The sequence below is a fragment of the Phyllostomus discolor genome, chromosome 14 (genome assembly GCF_004126475.2).
Source record: "Phyllostomus discolor isolate MPI-MPIP mPhyDis1 chromosome 14, mPhyDis1.pri.v3, whole genome shotgun sequence".
NCBI classification, from domain to species: Eukaryota; Metazoa; Chordata; class Mammalia; order Chiroptera; family Phyllostomidae; genus Phyllostomus; species Phyllostomus discolor.
This window is the reverse complement of record NC_040916.2, coordinates 43143273-43160027: the sequence shown is the minus strand read 5'-3', so window position 1 is coordinate 43160027 and position 16755 is coordinate 43143273. Positions and strand designations below refer to the sequence as shown.

Sequence of the window (16755 nt, the reverse complement as noted above, 5' to 3'; positions counted from 1 at the left end):
GATTCATTGTGTGATTTGAAAGGCTGGCATTAGGGCTTATGAAATGCTGGAGTGACCAACACATATATATCCAGGTGTGCCCTGGAGACCTTTGAGCAGATGGGCATGGGGGTGGGGGTTGGCTACGTCTCTGCTTCCCCCTCCCCTGCCCAGGCCACCTGGCATGGGCTTGCACATGCCCCCGGGTGCCCTTCGGGGTGCTCCTGAGTTCTAGGGAGTCTTGCGCAGGACTGGGCAAGAAGCAGGTGACCCAGGGGAGCTGGGCTCTTCCAAGGATCAGCGGCCAGTGTTCCAGGGGCTCTGCCATATTGCTGACAAGCCCAATCGTCCCTTATTTTGCTGTAAATGTTGGGCAGTCCAGGCTGCATGATTCAGTGGAAAAATAAGGGCTTTCAAGTAAGTCTATCCGGGTAAAACGGCCTGGTCACTTATCAGTGAGTGTGACCGTGAACCAGACTGTTTACTGATAGAATAGGAGTTCCCACCTCCTGGGATTCTGGTGAGGATTAAAGGTGGTGAGATACATCAGTCATATGTTTCAGGCATGAAACATAGTAGGTGCTTAGTGGATCTTAGTTCCTCCTTCCAGAACCTTCTGCCCACCCCAGTTTCATGCAGCTTTTCCAACAGGGGATGGTGATACCTAGAGATAGAGGTGAAAGGAGGAAGACACGTGTTCCCATAAGCCACAACTTCCTTCAAATTAGGCATGAACACATTTATTATTCTTTTCATTGAGTTGTATAAAGGAATAGGAATTTTAAGAAGATTTTGCAATTAACGAGGGAAATAGAACTAATGGGCAAAAGCCTGAATGAGAAGAGGCCCAAATAGCTCAGAACCAGCCGCTGAGACGTTGGGATCAGCAGCTGCAGCAAACCTCCTTGTGTGTCTTCTGCAGGGTGGGTGGGGCAGAAAGCTTCTGGGTGGGCCAGTGACGAGCGGTACAAGGGAGACAATGAAACGGCCATCTTGTAGCAAGGATGCAGCAGGACCTGGGCCCAAGTTACTTTCTATATGCAGCCACAGGGGGAGAGCTTGACAGTCATCCCCGAACAATGCCCACATCCACGCCCCCGTCACCCGCTTCAGTGAGTCTTAGTTTTCAGGCCTTGCTTGTGCTGCTCCACCAAGGTGCCCACCCACTCAGTGGTCTTCTGCTTGGCTTTCTCCCAGCTGAAGAGCGGCTCATACCCCAGATCTTGCTGGGCTTTCTTATAGGAGAAGGTGAACACGCTATTCCTCAAGGTCACTAAGTGGCGGTTGAAGGGAGGCTGATACCTGTAAAATGGACTGAGCAGGAAGCTCACTATTTCCAGCAGGAAGCCAAGCCAATACGTCAGCCATATAGGAAGGCTCATTCTGGAATCAAGGCAGAAGCCCCATTCTTTGCTCAAATGGTAATTGAGGTGATCATAGCTTTGGTGAGGTGTGTCGTCTGAGATGTAGTAGAACTGTCCTTGGATGTTTGGGGCTTTCTCGGGGTCCTGCAGGGCCCTCAAAGCCAGAATGTGGGCCCAGGCCACGTTGCCGACATAGACGGGGTTGGCGATGGAGAACTTGCTGTTCTGTGACAAGATGCCATTGTTCTTCAGGGCCTGGTGGATGTAGCCGTACAGAAAGGGGCTTCCTTCCCCGTAGATATATGTGGGCCGTAAGGCACAAGTGTACAAGGTGCCACCATTTTTAAGAGCCCACCCGTTCGCTGCCAGCACGGCCCTCTCAGCAAGCTTTTTGCTGTATGGGTATGTGGCTGACCACGTCGTTTCGAGGTGCTCTTCTTCACGGGCATTCTGGATGATGTCCCTGTAGGAGTTGGGCCCCGCCACCTCTATGGTGCTGGTGTAAATGAAGATCGGCACACTAGCCTGGGCACAGGCCTCCAGCAGGATCTGGGTACCTGCCCGCAGCGAGCACACGGTCAGTGTCAGGGAGTAGCCCAAAGGACCCAGGGCCACAGATCACGTCCACCCATCCCCACCCCCACGGGAGGGCGTTCGTGCAGACCACCAGTGAGATTTTCCCTGTCTCTGGCTGAGAGCTGACCATGCTAACACCCGGAAAAATGCTAAAATAAAAAGAGCCCGACATGGAGTTCTGGAGAGCAAACATTTCTAGGCTTTTGGATTCCATGGGCCTGTGTGCATACTTCTAATTCTGGAAAAGGACATAGGGTTGCCACTTTATATTTTCCTGACTGTGGAGGTTTAAAAATGGTCATTTTTTTTATCCCCATTGCCTCATTAATGACAGGCTGCTTTAACTTTAAAAAAAATTAGGAGGCTATACTCTCAGAATATGGACAGTCCTAGTTGTTAGGCAAAAGAGAACAGTTGAAGGACTCATTTCAAACACACACACATGCACAATTGTTTATAGGTAATACACACTCTTAGATGTACACGTATCTTAAATTGTCTGCATTGTTCTCTTTGTTTAAGGACCAATAAAAATGTAGTCACAAGGACCTCTCTTTGAGAGTCACTGAGCAAATTAGTGGGTTCTGAGGAGAAGCTGGCGATCCCGATTCTGTTCCCATTCATGTGTTCCCTACAAAGGCCACTCCTAATTCTGTCTGTGACTCCATTTACTCAGATTTGAAAAGTGAGGGTGATAAACCCTGCCTCTACTTAGCATTGCAGAATTCTGCCCCGGCCTGGCCTGTAGAGCCTGGTGGAGAATCGGAACGAGTCCGCCCCCTGGCGGCAATATGTATAACAGGAGGATCTGGTAGGATCCCTTCAACTGGGTAGAAAACCGTAGCTCACGGAAGTAACCCAGAGCTCCTTCCCTACAAGGGATTTCTGGCACAAATCATCATTTTAATTTTTTTGCATTTAAAAAATCCCTTTTAAGGTCATTATGTGACTTGACTTTTGGGAGACACAGCCTCATTTAAAAAAATTAAATCTAGAGGCAGAGAATATTTGAGCTAATTTACCTGCAGAGAGGGAAATGACGATCATGGGGAATTATTTTCTAAACCTGGGAGTGATGTTGTTTTTAATCAACTGATGCCTCCTAACAGGTCTCAGGGATTTCAAGCCTCCTTTTGCGGGGAGCGCGAAGAGCGGGAACTGTGAGAGGGGGACCAAACTTGAGACACTGGTTCCCCTCAGCACCCTCCTTGCGGTGGGGGTGGCTAGGGGTGTGGCTAAGTAGAAACTCAAAGGGGTCTTTTTTGAGATCGTGCTGCTTTTGGCTGGAGACCCAAAGCACTAAATTGCTTTAGTAAAGAGGCCCCTGAGCAGACTAATTTTGGAGTGCCGGGCATGGAAGACAGAAGGGTTAGGGGCAGGGTGCTGTGGTCCTGGAGAGACGGGCCTCCCAGGGGTCAGGGGGATGTTATAACCTGACCAGCTAATAAGGGACTGAAGCTAAACTCTAGAGCAAATGCATGTAGGTTTAAAGTAGATTGGAAAGCCACAATTCTGAAAGAGCCACCAAGCATTTAAGGTTTGAGGACCTAAGGTGTACTCTGCACACCTGGTTGAGGAACGGGTCTAACAGTAGACCTGGTAGTGCAATGAAGAGGCGGTGTTTTGGGCAATGGGGTGTCACTACTGTTAAGAAAATACTACAGGAAGTCAAGCGCTGGGTAACTGTGCAGTACCGGACCACTGTGAGCCAGCTCTGCCCCATGCAGGAGGCCCTGCCAGGAGGGGACCCGCCTGGAGGAGGGTGCTGTGGCCCATCGCTCGCAGCTGACTTGGGGCCACCTCATCACAGACCTCTTAGTTCTTTCTTGGCCCCTCTGTGCGACCACCCCTGTGGAGCCACATAGAAGGGCTAAACGGATGACAGAGGAAGCGCCTGTGAGGCCTGGTTCCTGCCCAGGGGAGGTGGCCGAGTATCAAGAGCATGAGGTTGGAGTCTAGTCCACATCTGATGGGGGTGGCAGTAGAGAGAGCTTCGGTGGCCTTTGGAGTCACACAGCTGCGGGTTTAAGTTCCAGCTCCCCCTCTCCGACCGGAGGGCCATGCAAGTTACTTAGCCTCTCTCGGCCCTCACGTTCTCTTCTAAGAACCTGAGCATAACAGCCGCAAGTCTCTCCATGGGAGTGCACAGCAACAGCGCAGAGCTCATCGCGGGCTCGGTGATGGGGCCGCCCCTCCCTCCCTTGTCCTGTTTCCCACCTCACTTGCCCACCCTCCTCCATCCCCTCCCCGGGATACTGTACCTTTCAGATTGACATTCATCACGACCTCTCGTGGAATGGCGTTAAGGACGTCAATGACAGAGGCGGTGTGAATGACTGCTGCGGCGCCCTGGCAGGCTCTCCTCACGAACTGCTCATCCAGAATGTCTCCTTCCAGCAAGGTCAGCTTGACCTTGCTCTGGAGCTCTGCGTGAACACCCGTCAGTCACTGGAGGGCTTTCTGGATCTGGGAGTTTTCTGACAAAGGTGGCATTTGACCCAGGTCTTCGCAAGGACAGGCGGGTTGGGGGAGGGAGGAGGGAGGCACGTTCCGTGGGAGGAACAAGCGGTGCAGGAAGCGTGCCCTGGCACCAGTGGGTTGGTGTGAGAACCCTCTGTGGAGGGTGTAAGACGGGGGTGTCAAACTCATGTTCACCGGGGGCCACATCAGCCTTGCGGTTGCCTTCAAAGGGCTGAATGTAATTTTAGGACTGTATGCATGTAGCTGCTCCTTACCTTTAAGGAGTTGAAATTACATTTGGCTCTTTGAAGGCAATCTTGAGGCTGATATGGCCCCGGGTGAAAATGAGTTTGACACCACTGGGCTAAAGTAACAGTTCCCCAATGGGACGTCAGGTGGCCCCTATAAAGATGAAATAGAGGGAGGGTCCTTACGAGTTATTTCTGCGCCAGGCGCTGTGCCGAGTGTTTGGCACGTTCACTCATTTGCTCCTCTTAACCCTATGGGATGAGCGACAGTGTCGTCCTTTAAAGATGAGGACAGACACAGGCACAGAGGGACTGTCTCAGTCCGTTCAGGCAGCTGCAACAAAATACCGCAGCTGGGGAGTTTGAAAACACTAGCAATCTATTTACCGTGGGTTCTGGAGCTCGGAAGTCCAAATTCAAGGCACCAGCACGGTCGCGTTCTGGTGAGAGCTCTCTTTCCGACCCACAGCTGGCGCCGTCTGGCTGTGCCCTCCCGTGATGGGAGGGTGAGCGATCTTTCTGGGGTCCCTTTCGTAGAAACGCTAGTCCCATTCACGAGGGTTCTACCCTCCTGACTTCACCACCTCCCCAGGCCCCGCCTCCTAACACCATCACATTGGACACAAACATTCAGAGCATACCAGAAGTTAACTTGTTCAAGGTCCCACAGCTGGAAAATGGCAGAGCTAACCTTGAACCCAGGCAACAGCGTCTGTGCTTTTAACCACCGGTTTGCCTGGGAGCCTTTCTGTGAGCGCCCCTCCCACCCAGCCCAAGCCGCAGAAGCAACTGCGTGTTCGGTCTGGCCAAGTGCCGGGAGCCAGGGTGCCACCACCGCGGCTTCCCCAGCGCCCTGGCCTGGTTTCTCGGCATCTCTGCAGGCTAGGGGGGTAGGTAGGAGCTCCTCCTCACTTGGCTTCAGACTTCTCCCCGACCACCTCCGCTCTCTTTCCCACCTCCCCTCTCCCCCGCCCCCATCTCCACCTCCCGGGAGACACATTGAGTTTTTTTGATCCAGTCTGCTGAGGTCAGCAGCATTGGAGTGGTGGCGAGGCGGAGGAAGGGAGGGCAGAGGTAGGGACATAATCAGGGAAGATGCTACTCTCAGGCTGGCTTCTAGCAGCTTCTCCCCTGCCTTCCCCCTACTCCGGGGCCTTCCAGGGGGTGGAGCAAACTCGGCAGACTTCAGGGGGACAGATGGCTGTTCCCAGCTGTAACCCAGGAAGAATATCCTCCAGCCCTGAATTTTTCCCTCTGAATTTCTCTCCCACTGTTCTCTGGTGCCCCACAACCAATTTTAGTTCAATGGACTTTTTCCTCGGCCCAGGAAATGTGCCAGGCCTGTCCTGGGTGGCAGGGAAGGTGGGCGAGGCTGGAAGGCAGGGGGCAGGCTGAGTTGTCACTACAAGTGTGACTTAGACCTGCCCCTGTACTGCCTGAGCCCGTTTCCTCACCTGGAAGGTGGGAATCAGAATACCTATCTCAGGAAATAGCTGTGAAGGGAAATCAGAAAGCTGTGAAAATTGAGTAGGAAGTAGCAAGCACAGAATAAGTGTCGGGCAGGGGTGTCAAACTCATTTCCACCGGGGGCCACATCGGCCTTGCGGCTGCCTTCAAAGGGCCGAAGGTAACTTTAGGACTGGACAAATGTTACTGCTCCTCAACAGTTAACCGAGAGCTCGGCGCTGCCACTGGGTAGAAACAAGGTGCCGGGCTGGATTAAACAAGGTGGAGGGCCGGACTCGGCCCGTGGGCCTTGTGTTTGCCACCTGTGCCCTACCTAGCCGATGCCCTTCTGAGAGTCAGCCCTCAGATCGCAAATGTTGCTGAGCGGCAAGGATTGCAAACGTCTGATGTTCATTACTGTGAATTGGTTTCTTGGAGGGAGACAGGGTTGAAGCAGAGGGTGGGGGACACAGGGCCTTTGCAGAGGTCAGAGAAGAGGAAGGAGGAGCGGAGTTCTGGGCACAGTCCGGGAGGGCAGACGGGGGCTCTGCTCGGGGACCGGGTCTCCTGGGCAGCATGTAGACACCCGGTCTGCAGGGACAAGGGCTGGGGGACAGGGAATGGGTTTGGGGACACTGAGGGGGAACTCACTTGGCCAAGGGTCAGCCCTGGAGCCACGTGACCTGGGCCCCTGTAATAAGGCGCTAGTCCGAGCTCCGGCACTCAGTAACCAGAGGTCTCCGACAAGGCTTTATCCTTGTGGGCCTTGATCTCTTCATTGTCCAGATGGGGTGCCCCCCTTTCCTGCTTTCCTCACGGGATTGTTTGCAGGATTTAGAGGGTGAAACAGGTTGGAAAATGCACACTAAGTCCAGCTTTTGCATTTGTATCAGGGGCAGCAATCTGGGGGGGAAAGCAGGGAGCTGCTGACGGCAGCGTCTGCAGCCCCTGCCCTCGCGGTGGTGAGGAACGGAGAATATGGTCAAAGAAAGGTGAGCAGGGCGTCTGCAAAGGTGTGTCTCACTTGTACAGCCTGGCACTGCGTCCCTGGCTCCTGCCCTGTGCTCTTGGGCACCCCCTCTGCTCTCCACCCCCCATTCTTATTGTCACACCCTCCCCCTTACTCTCTCTCACTCTCTCTAATTCTCACTCTCACTGTCACACACTCACACACTCAGCTTCACCTTCACTTCTGTTTATTTCCCCTTCACTGGAGATGCTGAGTGAGGCCACAAAAAGGCCAGGGCGGTAACAAGGAGCAGGGAACCCCCGCCCCCCCGCCCCGCCCTCCTCCCCGGCCCTGTGGGGTCTCCAGGTTCCTGGTGCGCGCCTGCCCTCTGTAGATGTTTCCCAGTAATTTCCAGCTCAAACGTTTCAGAGCATTGATGAGTTGTTGACATGGGAGGGAGCCAATATGTGATTTTGTGGCTGAGAAGGAAAGGGTCCTAGACGCCTCGTTCTGAGTCAGGGCTGGCGTTCAGTCTCCTGACACACGCAGCGCAGCCCAGCACCTCTGCAATTTCCTTTCTGATGACTTTTGCACAAGGGATTAGCTTTGATTGCCTACCGAGTTTCTTAGTTCGCTAGAGAGGGACCCCCTCCCCATCCCCACACAGGGTTTAGGACGGAGTTCCACACCCATGACTCGAGTCCACTTACTGGAAAATTCCTCTCGCAGCTTGGGTCTGAAAACTTTGTCCAGCGCTCGGATCTCCTGCAGCTCCTTCTCCTCCGCCAACAGGTGGACGATCCTCTGACCCAGAAAGCCTCCAGCGCCGGTCACAAGGCAGCTCCACCCAGCCATGGCCACACCTGGGGACTAAGACGTACTCTCCAGAAACCAGAAAACATGGGGAACCGGATTGGTGCAGAGGGGACCCCAAAGAGGGCCAACACCAGAGGCCAAGTGGTTACAGGTTCACCAAAATCTATTCTGCTCCCTCTACTCCATGTTTGCAAAACCCACCCCCACACCCAGGAGCCATTGAGAGAAAATTTCAAAACCTCTAACCTGCGAGGTGGCTGAACGCCAGCGGGAAGAGCCTGTGCTGTTGTCCATGGCACCCAAGGCGAGGCTGGAGCTTTATGTGCTGACCCCCCTGGCTCGGCCTCTTCACCTTGGACTCTACTGCATATTCATTGCTCAATCCCGTCCCAGGATCCCCCCTCCCACGGCGTAAGAAACTCCAGCTCATATCTCTCTTCCGAAGTCCAGGAAAAGAAAGCAACCTTCAAGGCCACAGCATGATGAAGATCCTTGGTTTCACCCGCAGCAGATAGCTGGAGGCGGCACCGGCTGCTGGGGATCTACAGTCTGTGAATTTAAGCAGGGCTAGGAGCCCTCCCCACACAATGGGGATCTTTCACCTTGTGAAGTGCATACACCCGGGTGGGGGGCGGTGGCGGGGAGCCACTCTGGTCCACTGTCTCCCTGCTCAGAGTGTGGCTTGAAATTCTGCCACCTTGCACAGTCGAGAAATATGTGATGGTGGCAGCTCCTGTCACCATGTTCTATGGGAGGGGACTTTCTTTCCCACCCGATATATCCAGAAGGTCAGTTCTGATCCCCCCCACCCCGGAAAGCTCAGGGGAAGCTATCTGGTGATAACCACCTGCTTCTCTGGCCTGTATCATGAGAGTCAGAGTCTAGTTGTGGGTCACACGGCTCTTTAACAATGATTTGCATTTGACTCACATTTTGGGTTGCAAAACCACCCCAGGCAGGTTCCTAACTGAAAATGCTGTGGATGCTCTGAAGCCCATGCCTTAGAGCAGCTCAGACTCCATGCCCACAAGCTCCTCAGGTCACTGCCCCCCCTCCGCTTCAACTTGGATGGAAGTTACATGCATTCAAACGTCCAGGTCTTCAGTGTCAATTCAATGCACCTGGACAATTCTGCTCACCCATGTGACCACCACACCAAACGGGACAGGGAACACTTCCTGCATCCCAGAAGGTTCTTTCCTGCCCCTTTCCTGTCAAACCCCACCCCCATGCCCCACTCTACCCCAGAAGCAACTATGTTCTGATTGTTCCGATTTTTAGTCCCATAACTACTCTCCTAATCTTTTCTTCTAAAGTGTTTATGGTTCTGGAGTACATAGAATCTGCCTGAAATTAAGTTTTGTGCATGAGGTACAAACAAATTTACCTTTGTATTTATTTCTGTATGGTCTGTTAATTTTTGATTTCATCAGTTTCTTTTAATTATTTGCTTCCTTTTATTTACTTTGGGTTTCATTTACTCTTTTTCTCCAGGGTTCCTGTAGTCAACCCTTCAAGAATTAATTCAATCCCTTTCCTCTTTTTGACTATCAGCATTTAAAGCTGTAACATTCTCTCCAAGGACTGTGTTAGCTGCAGCCAGCGATTTCGATGTATTGGATTTTTAACATCATTCATCTAAAAATGTTTTCTCCTTTGCCTGGGATTTCCTCTTTAACTCATGAATTATTCAGAAGTACATTGTTTAATTTTTAAGACTGAGTTTTTCTTTAGCTGTCTTACTGTTATTGATTTAGTACCCTTGTGGTCACAGTGTATGAGTTTGATTGTTAGATATTTGAGGCTTGTTTGGTGGCCGCACATACGGTCTATCCGGATGAAGATGCCACGTGGCAATTAGAAAGAATGTTCTCCTCAGTTGTTGGGAGCAGCGTGCCCCTCGGAGCCTGCGTCTGACACCCTATTCTAGGCTCTCCCTCTCCCTGAGCTGTGGACACTCTCCTCTTCCCACTTCGGACCTGACTCTCAGTGTCTCAGACATACCGTATTTTTCAGACTATAAAACGCACTACCCCCTCCCCAGTTTGGGGAGTTAATGCTGGAATAATGGTTGTTAATGCTGCTGTTGAGTTCTGTTTACATTTACATTGGTGAAATACTGTGTTATTAAATATTTTACCATACTTTTTGCTTCAAATTTTTTTCCTACTCTAAAACCTATGTGCATCTTATGGCCCCAAAATACGGTACTTGCTTAGCAAACTTTGACTGTAGTCCCTGAGCTGGAATAGTTTGTTCTCTGAAGCAATCATCCCTTGCTAAAGGTCCTTGGTCTGGCTGAGATGTGCGGAACCTTATCTGAGGTCATCGTAGAGCGCCGTACATGCTTGCCTGCTGGAGTTTGCTGTAAGTGAACCATTCACATCCCCCATGCCCTTCCGGACTGAGGTACTCATTCCCCCAGCTGCTGGCGGTGCTGGAGGCAGGTAGACGTCAGCTAGCGTCTCTCCGGGAATTCTCTGCAAACAAAGAGCCAACAGAACAAGAGTTCAGGGGCTGTGAGTGGAACCAATAAATATAAACTCTACTGCAAAATAAATGAACAAGCAAAATGGAAACAGACTCATAGATACAGAGATCAGACTGGTGGTTGCCAGAGGAGGCAGGAGGTGGGGACTGGGTGGAAAAGGGGAAGGGATTAAGAAGTACAAATTGGTAGTTATAGAATAGTCATGGGGACATGAAGTACAGCACAGGGGATGGAGTCAATACCATTGTAATAACTATGTACAATGCCAGACGGCTACTTGAAACATTGAGTGCAATACTTTGTAAAGTATATAGTTGTCTAACCACTATGCTGTACACCCGAACGTAATGCAAAATAATATTGAATGTAAAGTGTAACTGAAAAATAAAATAAAAAATAAACTCTTTGGAAAGTGTGAAATAAAATGAAGGGCAAGGCAAATGGGGGCCACAACATCATCTTTAAAATTTCTATTCCAAACGGCATTATGGAGACATAATTTACATGCCCATTTAAAAAAATTGGGTGATTTATCTTCTTAATGTTGAATTGTAGGGGTACTTTGTATTCTGAATACAAGTTCCTTAATAGATAGACGATGTGAAAATATTTTTCCCAATCTATGGCTTATTTTTTCTTTCTTTCTTTTTTATTGCTGTTCAAGTTCAGTTTTCTGCCTTCCCCCCATCCCTCCCCACCACTCCAGCCCTCCCCACCTCCTTCCCCTGTTTCCATCCCCCTGTTATTGTCCATGTGTTCCCTATAATTGTCCTGTAAACGCTTCACCCTTTTCCCCCATTAATCCCTCCCCTCCCCTCTCTCCCCTCCTGTCACCATCAGTCTGTTCTCAGTTTCAATGTCTTTGGTTATATTTTGCTTGCTTGTTCATTTTGTTGATTAGGTTCCAGTTAAAGGTGAGATCACATGGTATTTGTCTTTTACCGCCTGGCTTATTTCTTTTTAAAAAATTTTATTTATTTATTTATTTTTAGAGAGGGAAGGGAGGGTGAAAGAGAGAGAGAGAGAAACATCAATGTGTGGTTGCTGGGGGCCGTGGCCTGCAACCCAGGCATGTGCCCTGACTGAGAATTGAACCTGCGATGCTTTGGTTCAATGAGCACAGCCCATGCTCAATTTACTGAGCTATGCCAGCCAGGGCTAAGTGACTCTTTTTGTTTGTTTCTGCACTTCCTGATGTTTTGCTTTGCTAGCTGTCTTTGTAGGGTGAACTGCTATGGCAGGAATTCTATGGGTTCAGTGTTGTGGTCTCTTTGATCTCCTTGTCTGGATGCTCTAGGTTTGTCCTTTCTTCTGTTTGTGTGGGCTCTCTTATTGTATTTGAGTTTTTACCTTTTGGTGGTTCCTTTGTTGGTGGTTTTTCTCATCCAGCAAGTACACTGATGTTCACAGCTCCCACCTATTTTTATACATGATCAGTGGCAGGGGGTAGGCAAAATGGATTAAGACAGTGGGAGAGTATTTTATGGGATTTAAAGTACCAGCAAGTAGAGAAGAGGTAGGAGATCCTTTGGGTAAGTATAGCATTAGCTGTGATATTTCACCCAACTAGCCACTTTTTATAAAAGGTGAAAGAGAGATAAGACTTGTTAGAGGGGAGGATGATATTGAGCTGAATCCAGAAAACAGGGTGCTGGAGCAAGGCTAGATGATGAAACATAATGAGAGTAAAGGATAGAACATAGGCATAATGCGAGAGAGAATAGAGTTAACAACAGCAATAATAAGGCTCAGGAATGAAGTAAAGTGGGCTAAGATCAGGGAGGCTTGCTGTGTAGTATGTTCAATTGTACAGAACAACAATTATTTACAATAGTACTGGGACAACAATAATATGTCAAGAAATATATGATTTGGATAACCAGAATAGAAAGTACCTGATCAAGAGTAGTGGGTTATTGGAACACAGGTGAAATGAAAGAAGGAAAATGAAAAGACAATAAAGTGGGAATAAGGAAAACCAGTCAAACAATGCAATTAAACAGAGAAATAAAGTGAGGAAAATTAAACATCAGGAAGAGAAAAAATACTAATAAAATAAAAGGGGGAAAATAATGAAGAAATAATAATAATGCACATACACAATAAAATGCCAGCTCTATGGGATAGCAACATGACATTTGTCTCAGTTTCTCAGTTTTGGGGGTTAGCCTTGTGATCCCCCTTAGGATCTGTCTCCGGACCCTTTGTAACTCCATGTCTTATTGTCTCACTTGGGGGAAGAGAAAAAAAAGGGGAAAAAAGATAGAGGAAAGAAAAAAAATAAGCCTCCTGCTGACTTTAAATCCATTTGGTGGGTTCTGCTGGTCTTCCTGGATGCCACAGGAAGAGGGGGACTCAGCTTCGCTTTCCTCCCTTCCTATGGTTTTGAGAGAATGGGGTGTAGGTCTAGGGCACAATATTCACAGTTTCCTGTCTCCCACCCAGGTCCTCCCTGAACAGCGAGGCTCAAATCAGCCACTCAGCTGCACACAATGTGAGTCAATCTCAGGTGCGCGGTTCCACTCGGCCACTCAGTCTCTGGGCACACGCAGCTGAAATCACCCTTGGGCCGAGCCAGTTGCTGCTGGAGAGTTCCTTACAAAGCAGCTGTCCATGCTATTCTCAACAAGCACATGGCTTTTCACACAGCCCAACTTTCCAACCAGTCCGGAGACTGAGTCAGGGTCCCACACGGCCCAACGCCTCCCTTCTCCAGGTGTTGCCTGGCACCTCAATTTCTCTGGTGCTGGCGTCCACAGTCCCAGCGGATGTGTACTGCCTCTTTGTGTCCCCCACTTTGTCTCTATTCCCCACAGTGACTTCCAGCACCCAGGTCCGTCCTGGTGCTGGGCTGCTCTCCCTAACTCTTCCCTGTATCCTGTGGCAGGCGCTGGGTCGGGGGCCACAGCAGCCTTGGCCCTCACGCAGGGGCCAGGGAGCTTACCGGACTGATCCAATGTCCTCTCCATCTGTTTTTCAATGTCCTCTGCAATTTTTGGCATCCACTCTTTATGTAAGCTAGGATTCTGTTGGCTGTACACTCTGTTCCTCAGAAGATCACGTAGGTGTTCCACCTGGGCACAGGGAGAGAACTGGGCTCCGCTCCCACCTACCCCGCCATCTCCTCCTCCTCCTATTTTCTTAATAATGTCTTTTGAAGCACAAATATTTTTAATTTTGATGAAGTGCCACTTTTTCAATTTTTTTCTTTTACCACTCGTGTTTTCATCAAGACCATGAAGATTTTCACCTATGTTGTCTTCTAAGAGGCACACAGTTTTAGCCCTTACATTTAGGTCTGTGATCCATTTCAAGGGAAATTTTGCACGTGGTGTGACTTAATCGTCTCAATTCACATGGTCAATTAATTTTGTCAAAGGTGCCAAGTAAATTCAGTGGGTGAAAGGATCGCCTTTTAAGCAAATGCTGCTGGGACACCTGGATTGTCCACATGCTCAGGGAAGGTCAGGGCGTGGCATGCAGGGTGGGGCCCATCTGAGTCACCACCAGTTGGCAGCAGAGTTTGGGGAGAATTCCTCAATATGCTACAACATGGGTTAAATAATTTGAGATATTAGGAAAATGCAAAAAGGCCGAGAAATAGAAGGCACAATTTCCCCTCCTTCTGCCCTGCATGGATGCGTAAGGGGTCAGGAAATCCCTGGGCCCCCCACGTAGGTCAGCATCTCAGTGAGGGACTCTAGCCTCTATTTGCACCACGAACGCCCCAGAAAGCAGCTGTATCTACACGGGAGCACATGTGCTGGTACCGGCCGGGCTGGACCTGGAGTGCCAGCTGTTTCTGAGAGTCATCCGGGACAGTCAGATACCCTGCACCTGGAGTCCATGGGGCTGGTGGGAAACGTCCCCTTCTCCTTGAGGGAGAGAGCTAGGAGCCCCCAGGGAGCTATTCTGGGCACAGTCCCTCATACTGGGAAGAGGGGATCCCTCTTCTTGGCTACCTTGTTAAACTCCTGGGTCACTTTAGGATAATTATGGTCCTCATGCCACAGTCCTAGTTGTAGGGGACCAGTTTGTTTCAGTCTGGCAAATGTGACTCAGCTCTGTATGGAAAACCCACAGAAGCAAAGTGGTAGGCAAGAGCCAGACCTTCAAACTGGGTTTTTCCATGGGAATCAGGCCTAGAAAATGCATACTGACTGTCATGGCTTGCTCTTGCTAAAACTCCATCACCCTGGTCTAAAACAACAAATGTGTATTGTCTATCTTCAAGGTAATTTCCAAAGCCTGTGTGAATTCACCCAAGGACAAAGCTAATCAGCTCGCCGCCATTCCCCTCTGCATGTTATTTTCATTTCCTTGATTGGACCTAAAATGTAGACAACGATATTCTATGTGATAGATAATAAATCTTTCTCTAATGTGAGTCCCGAGAAAAACAATAAAAGCCTGTCTAGGCAAGGGTTGGGGCGCTCTCCTTTTGAGAGAGTGGCCAAGGCACTCGTAGGCTCTCTCTCTGCCCTTGAGAGAGTAGCTGTGCTGTTCCCTTTTCTCCACAGGATCGCTGTCACCTGTGCATTTATTTTCTCTTTCAGCCACAACAAGGCAGAACTCTGTTGGCCGGAGTCTGCCACACCTAGTGTGTTAAATTTGGGAAATGGAAGCACGTGGTAATTTTTGAAGCCACAAGATTAGATAAAATACTACAGGGAGAAAATATTCATGAATGAAGGGAAATGGCTCAGGACTAAATTCTAGGACAAACACAACAGTTGGAGGTTGAGCGGAGGCGGGTGCGAGGCAGGAGGAAGGTCAGGAGAGGACGGCGTGTGAGAGTCGGTGGAGAAAACCTTTCAAGAAGAGAAGTGTGCCCCTGGCCAGTGTGACTCCCCTGGTTGGAGCGTCCTCTGGTAAAACAAAAGGCCATAGGTTTGGTTCCCAGTCAGGGTGACCGATCGATATTTCTTGCTCACATTGATGTTTTTCTTCCTCTCTCCTTCCCTCCCTTTCCCAGTCTCTAAACCTCAGTAAGCATGTCCTCGGGTAAGGATAAAAGGAAAAATGAAGGAAAGTGTGGTCAGCGGTGTTGGATATTGCTGAGGCATCAAATGCAAGGAAGGAAAGACTTGACCTTTGGTTTCGGCAACATCTAATCCATAAGGAACTTAGAGCTATTCCCGTGAAGAGTTGAGTAAAGAATCGTGTTGGAGTGTGTTGAGGAGCAGATGAGAAGACGGGGAGAGAGTGACTGAAAAAGGCTGCTCAAGAAGGCGTGCCCGGAAGACCTCAGTAAAAAGATGTTGAAGCCAGTGGGGTCCAGATTTTGTGGTTGTGGCCATTATATTGTTTTTATTTATTATTATTATTGTTGTATTGTCTTTAAAATGGGCTACTCCCTTTATTGTTGAATCCTTACCACCTAGCACAGTGCATGGTACATAGTAGGTGTTCAAAAATTGTTGAATGTTTGACTGAAAAAGTGTTTGTGGCTTATACATCTTTTTATCCCCATAAGAATTAGAACAACATCTGACACATAGTGGGAACTTAATTAATGTTGCTTAATGAATGAATTAATGAATGGAAGAACATGCAAACAATCTAGGACTCTGAATGTCATAGTGCTTTCACATGAACACATAAGAGGAAATAAAAGAGAGCTGTGACCACAAACACGATGGCACGAGAAGGCTTCCCATACCAATGGGACTGTCTGCAGTTGCCTGTCTGTCTCCCCAGTCTTGTGGGGCAGAGATTCGCCCTGTCTCCTCCCCTCTCTGTTCAGCTTTTTTACCTGGTGTCAGGATGGAGTGATGACTTCCCAACTCCTTGTATGAGGAACTTGCATGTATTATCTCATTTATTTTTAAAAGTGAACTTATTTTTAGGTCAGTTTTAGGTTCAGTTTTAGGAAAATCAAGCAGAAAGTGCAGAGTTCCAAGCCTCCCATTATCCACATCCTGCCCCCAAAACAGCACATTTGTTCAAATCCATGAACCTGCGTATCGTGATATCATGCAAAATTCATGGTTTACACTAGAATCCACTCAATGCTGTGCATCCTATGAATTCTGATACATAATGACATGCACCTGCTTTTATTACAGCGTCTTCTAGAACAGTTTTATGTGTGGACTAGTCATCCCTTCCTTCCCCAACCCCTGGCCCCACTGATCCTTTCACTGTGTCCATACATCATGTGGTTGGAATCGCACAGTGTACACCTTTCAGACTCGCTTTGTCACCAAGTAACACTTACTCATTCAAGATGGTCTTTTCCTGGTTTGATAGCTCATTTCTTTTGTGGTTGTGGTTTCTATTTACATGTAATGCTCACAGTAGACAAATCATTGCCAGAGCCTGGGGCGTGGGGACAGGGAAATGGGAGGTGACTGCTAGTAGATAGGTGGTTTCTTTATTTTTTAAAAAAATTTATTAAATCTATTGGGGTGACGCTGGTTAATA

The 16755-nt window shown here is 49.1% G+C and overlaps 1 protein-coding gene and 2 long non-coding RNA genes across 3 annotated transcripts; all 3 read right to left on the bottom strand.

The window, feature by feature from the left end:
- Positions 1–697: 697 nt before the first annotated feature.
- LOC114489256 (3 beta-hydroxysteroid dehydrogenase/Delta 5-->4-isomerase) lies at positions 698–8220 on the bottom strand. The gene is made up of 4 exons (XM_028503287.2): positions 8085–8220; positions 7733–7885; positions 4181–4345; positions 698–1900 (listed from the first exon to the last, which is right to left on the bottom strand). Exons 2-4 carry the CDS (start codon positions 7875–7877, stop codon positions 1089–1091), a joined length of 1122 nt encoding a protein of 373 aa, XP_028359088.1. The 5' UTR covers positions 7878–7885; positions 8085–8220; the 3' UTR covers positions 698–1088.
- A 1020-nt stretch (positions 8221–9240) lies between these two features.
- On the bottom strand, positions 9241–10158 carry LOC118498130. The gene is made up of 2 exons (XR_004900652.1): positions 10050–10158; positions 9241–9492 (listed from the first exon to the last, which is right to left on the bottom strand). It is a non-coding gene; the product is annotated as an uncharacterized LOC118498130 (long non-coding RNA).
- Positions 10159–14218: 4060 nt separating this feature from the next.
- Positions 14219–16063, bottom strand: LOC118498129. The gene is made up of 2 exons (XR_004900651.1): positions 14927–16063; positions 14219–14344 (listed from the first exon to the last, which is right to left on the bottom strand). It is a non-coding gene; the product is annotated as an uncharacterized LOC118498129 (long non-coding RNA).
- Between the last annotated feature and the right edge of the window lie 692 nt (positions 16064–16755).

Excerpts from the sequence above, each read along its gene's own strand:
- LOC114489256 (XM_028503287.2), bottom strand. The coding sequence starts at position 7,877 with ATGGCTGGGTGGAGCTGCCTTGTGACCGGCGCTGGAGGCTTTCTGGGT. Across the intron at positions 4,346-7,732 it reads GCTGCGAGAGGAATTTTCCA|AGCTCCAGAGCAAGGTCAAG; the intron begins GTAAGTGGACTC and ends GTGTTCACGCAG. Across the intron at positions 1,901-4,180 it reads GATGAATGTCAATCTGAAAG|GTACCCAGATCCTGCTGGAG; the intron begins GTACAGTATCCC and ends CGCTGCGGGCAG.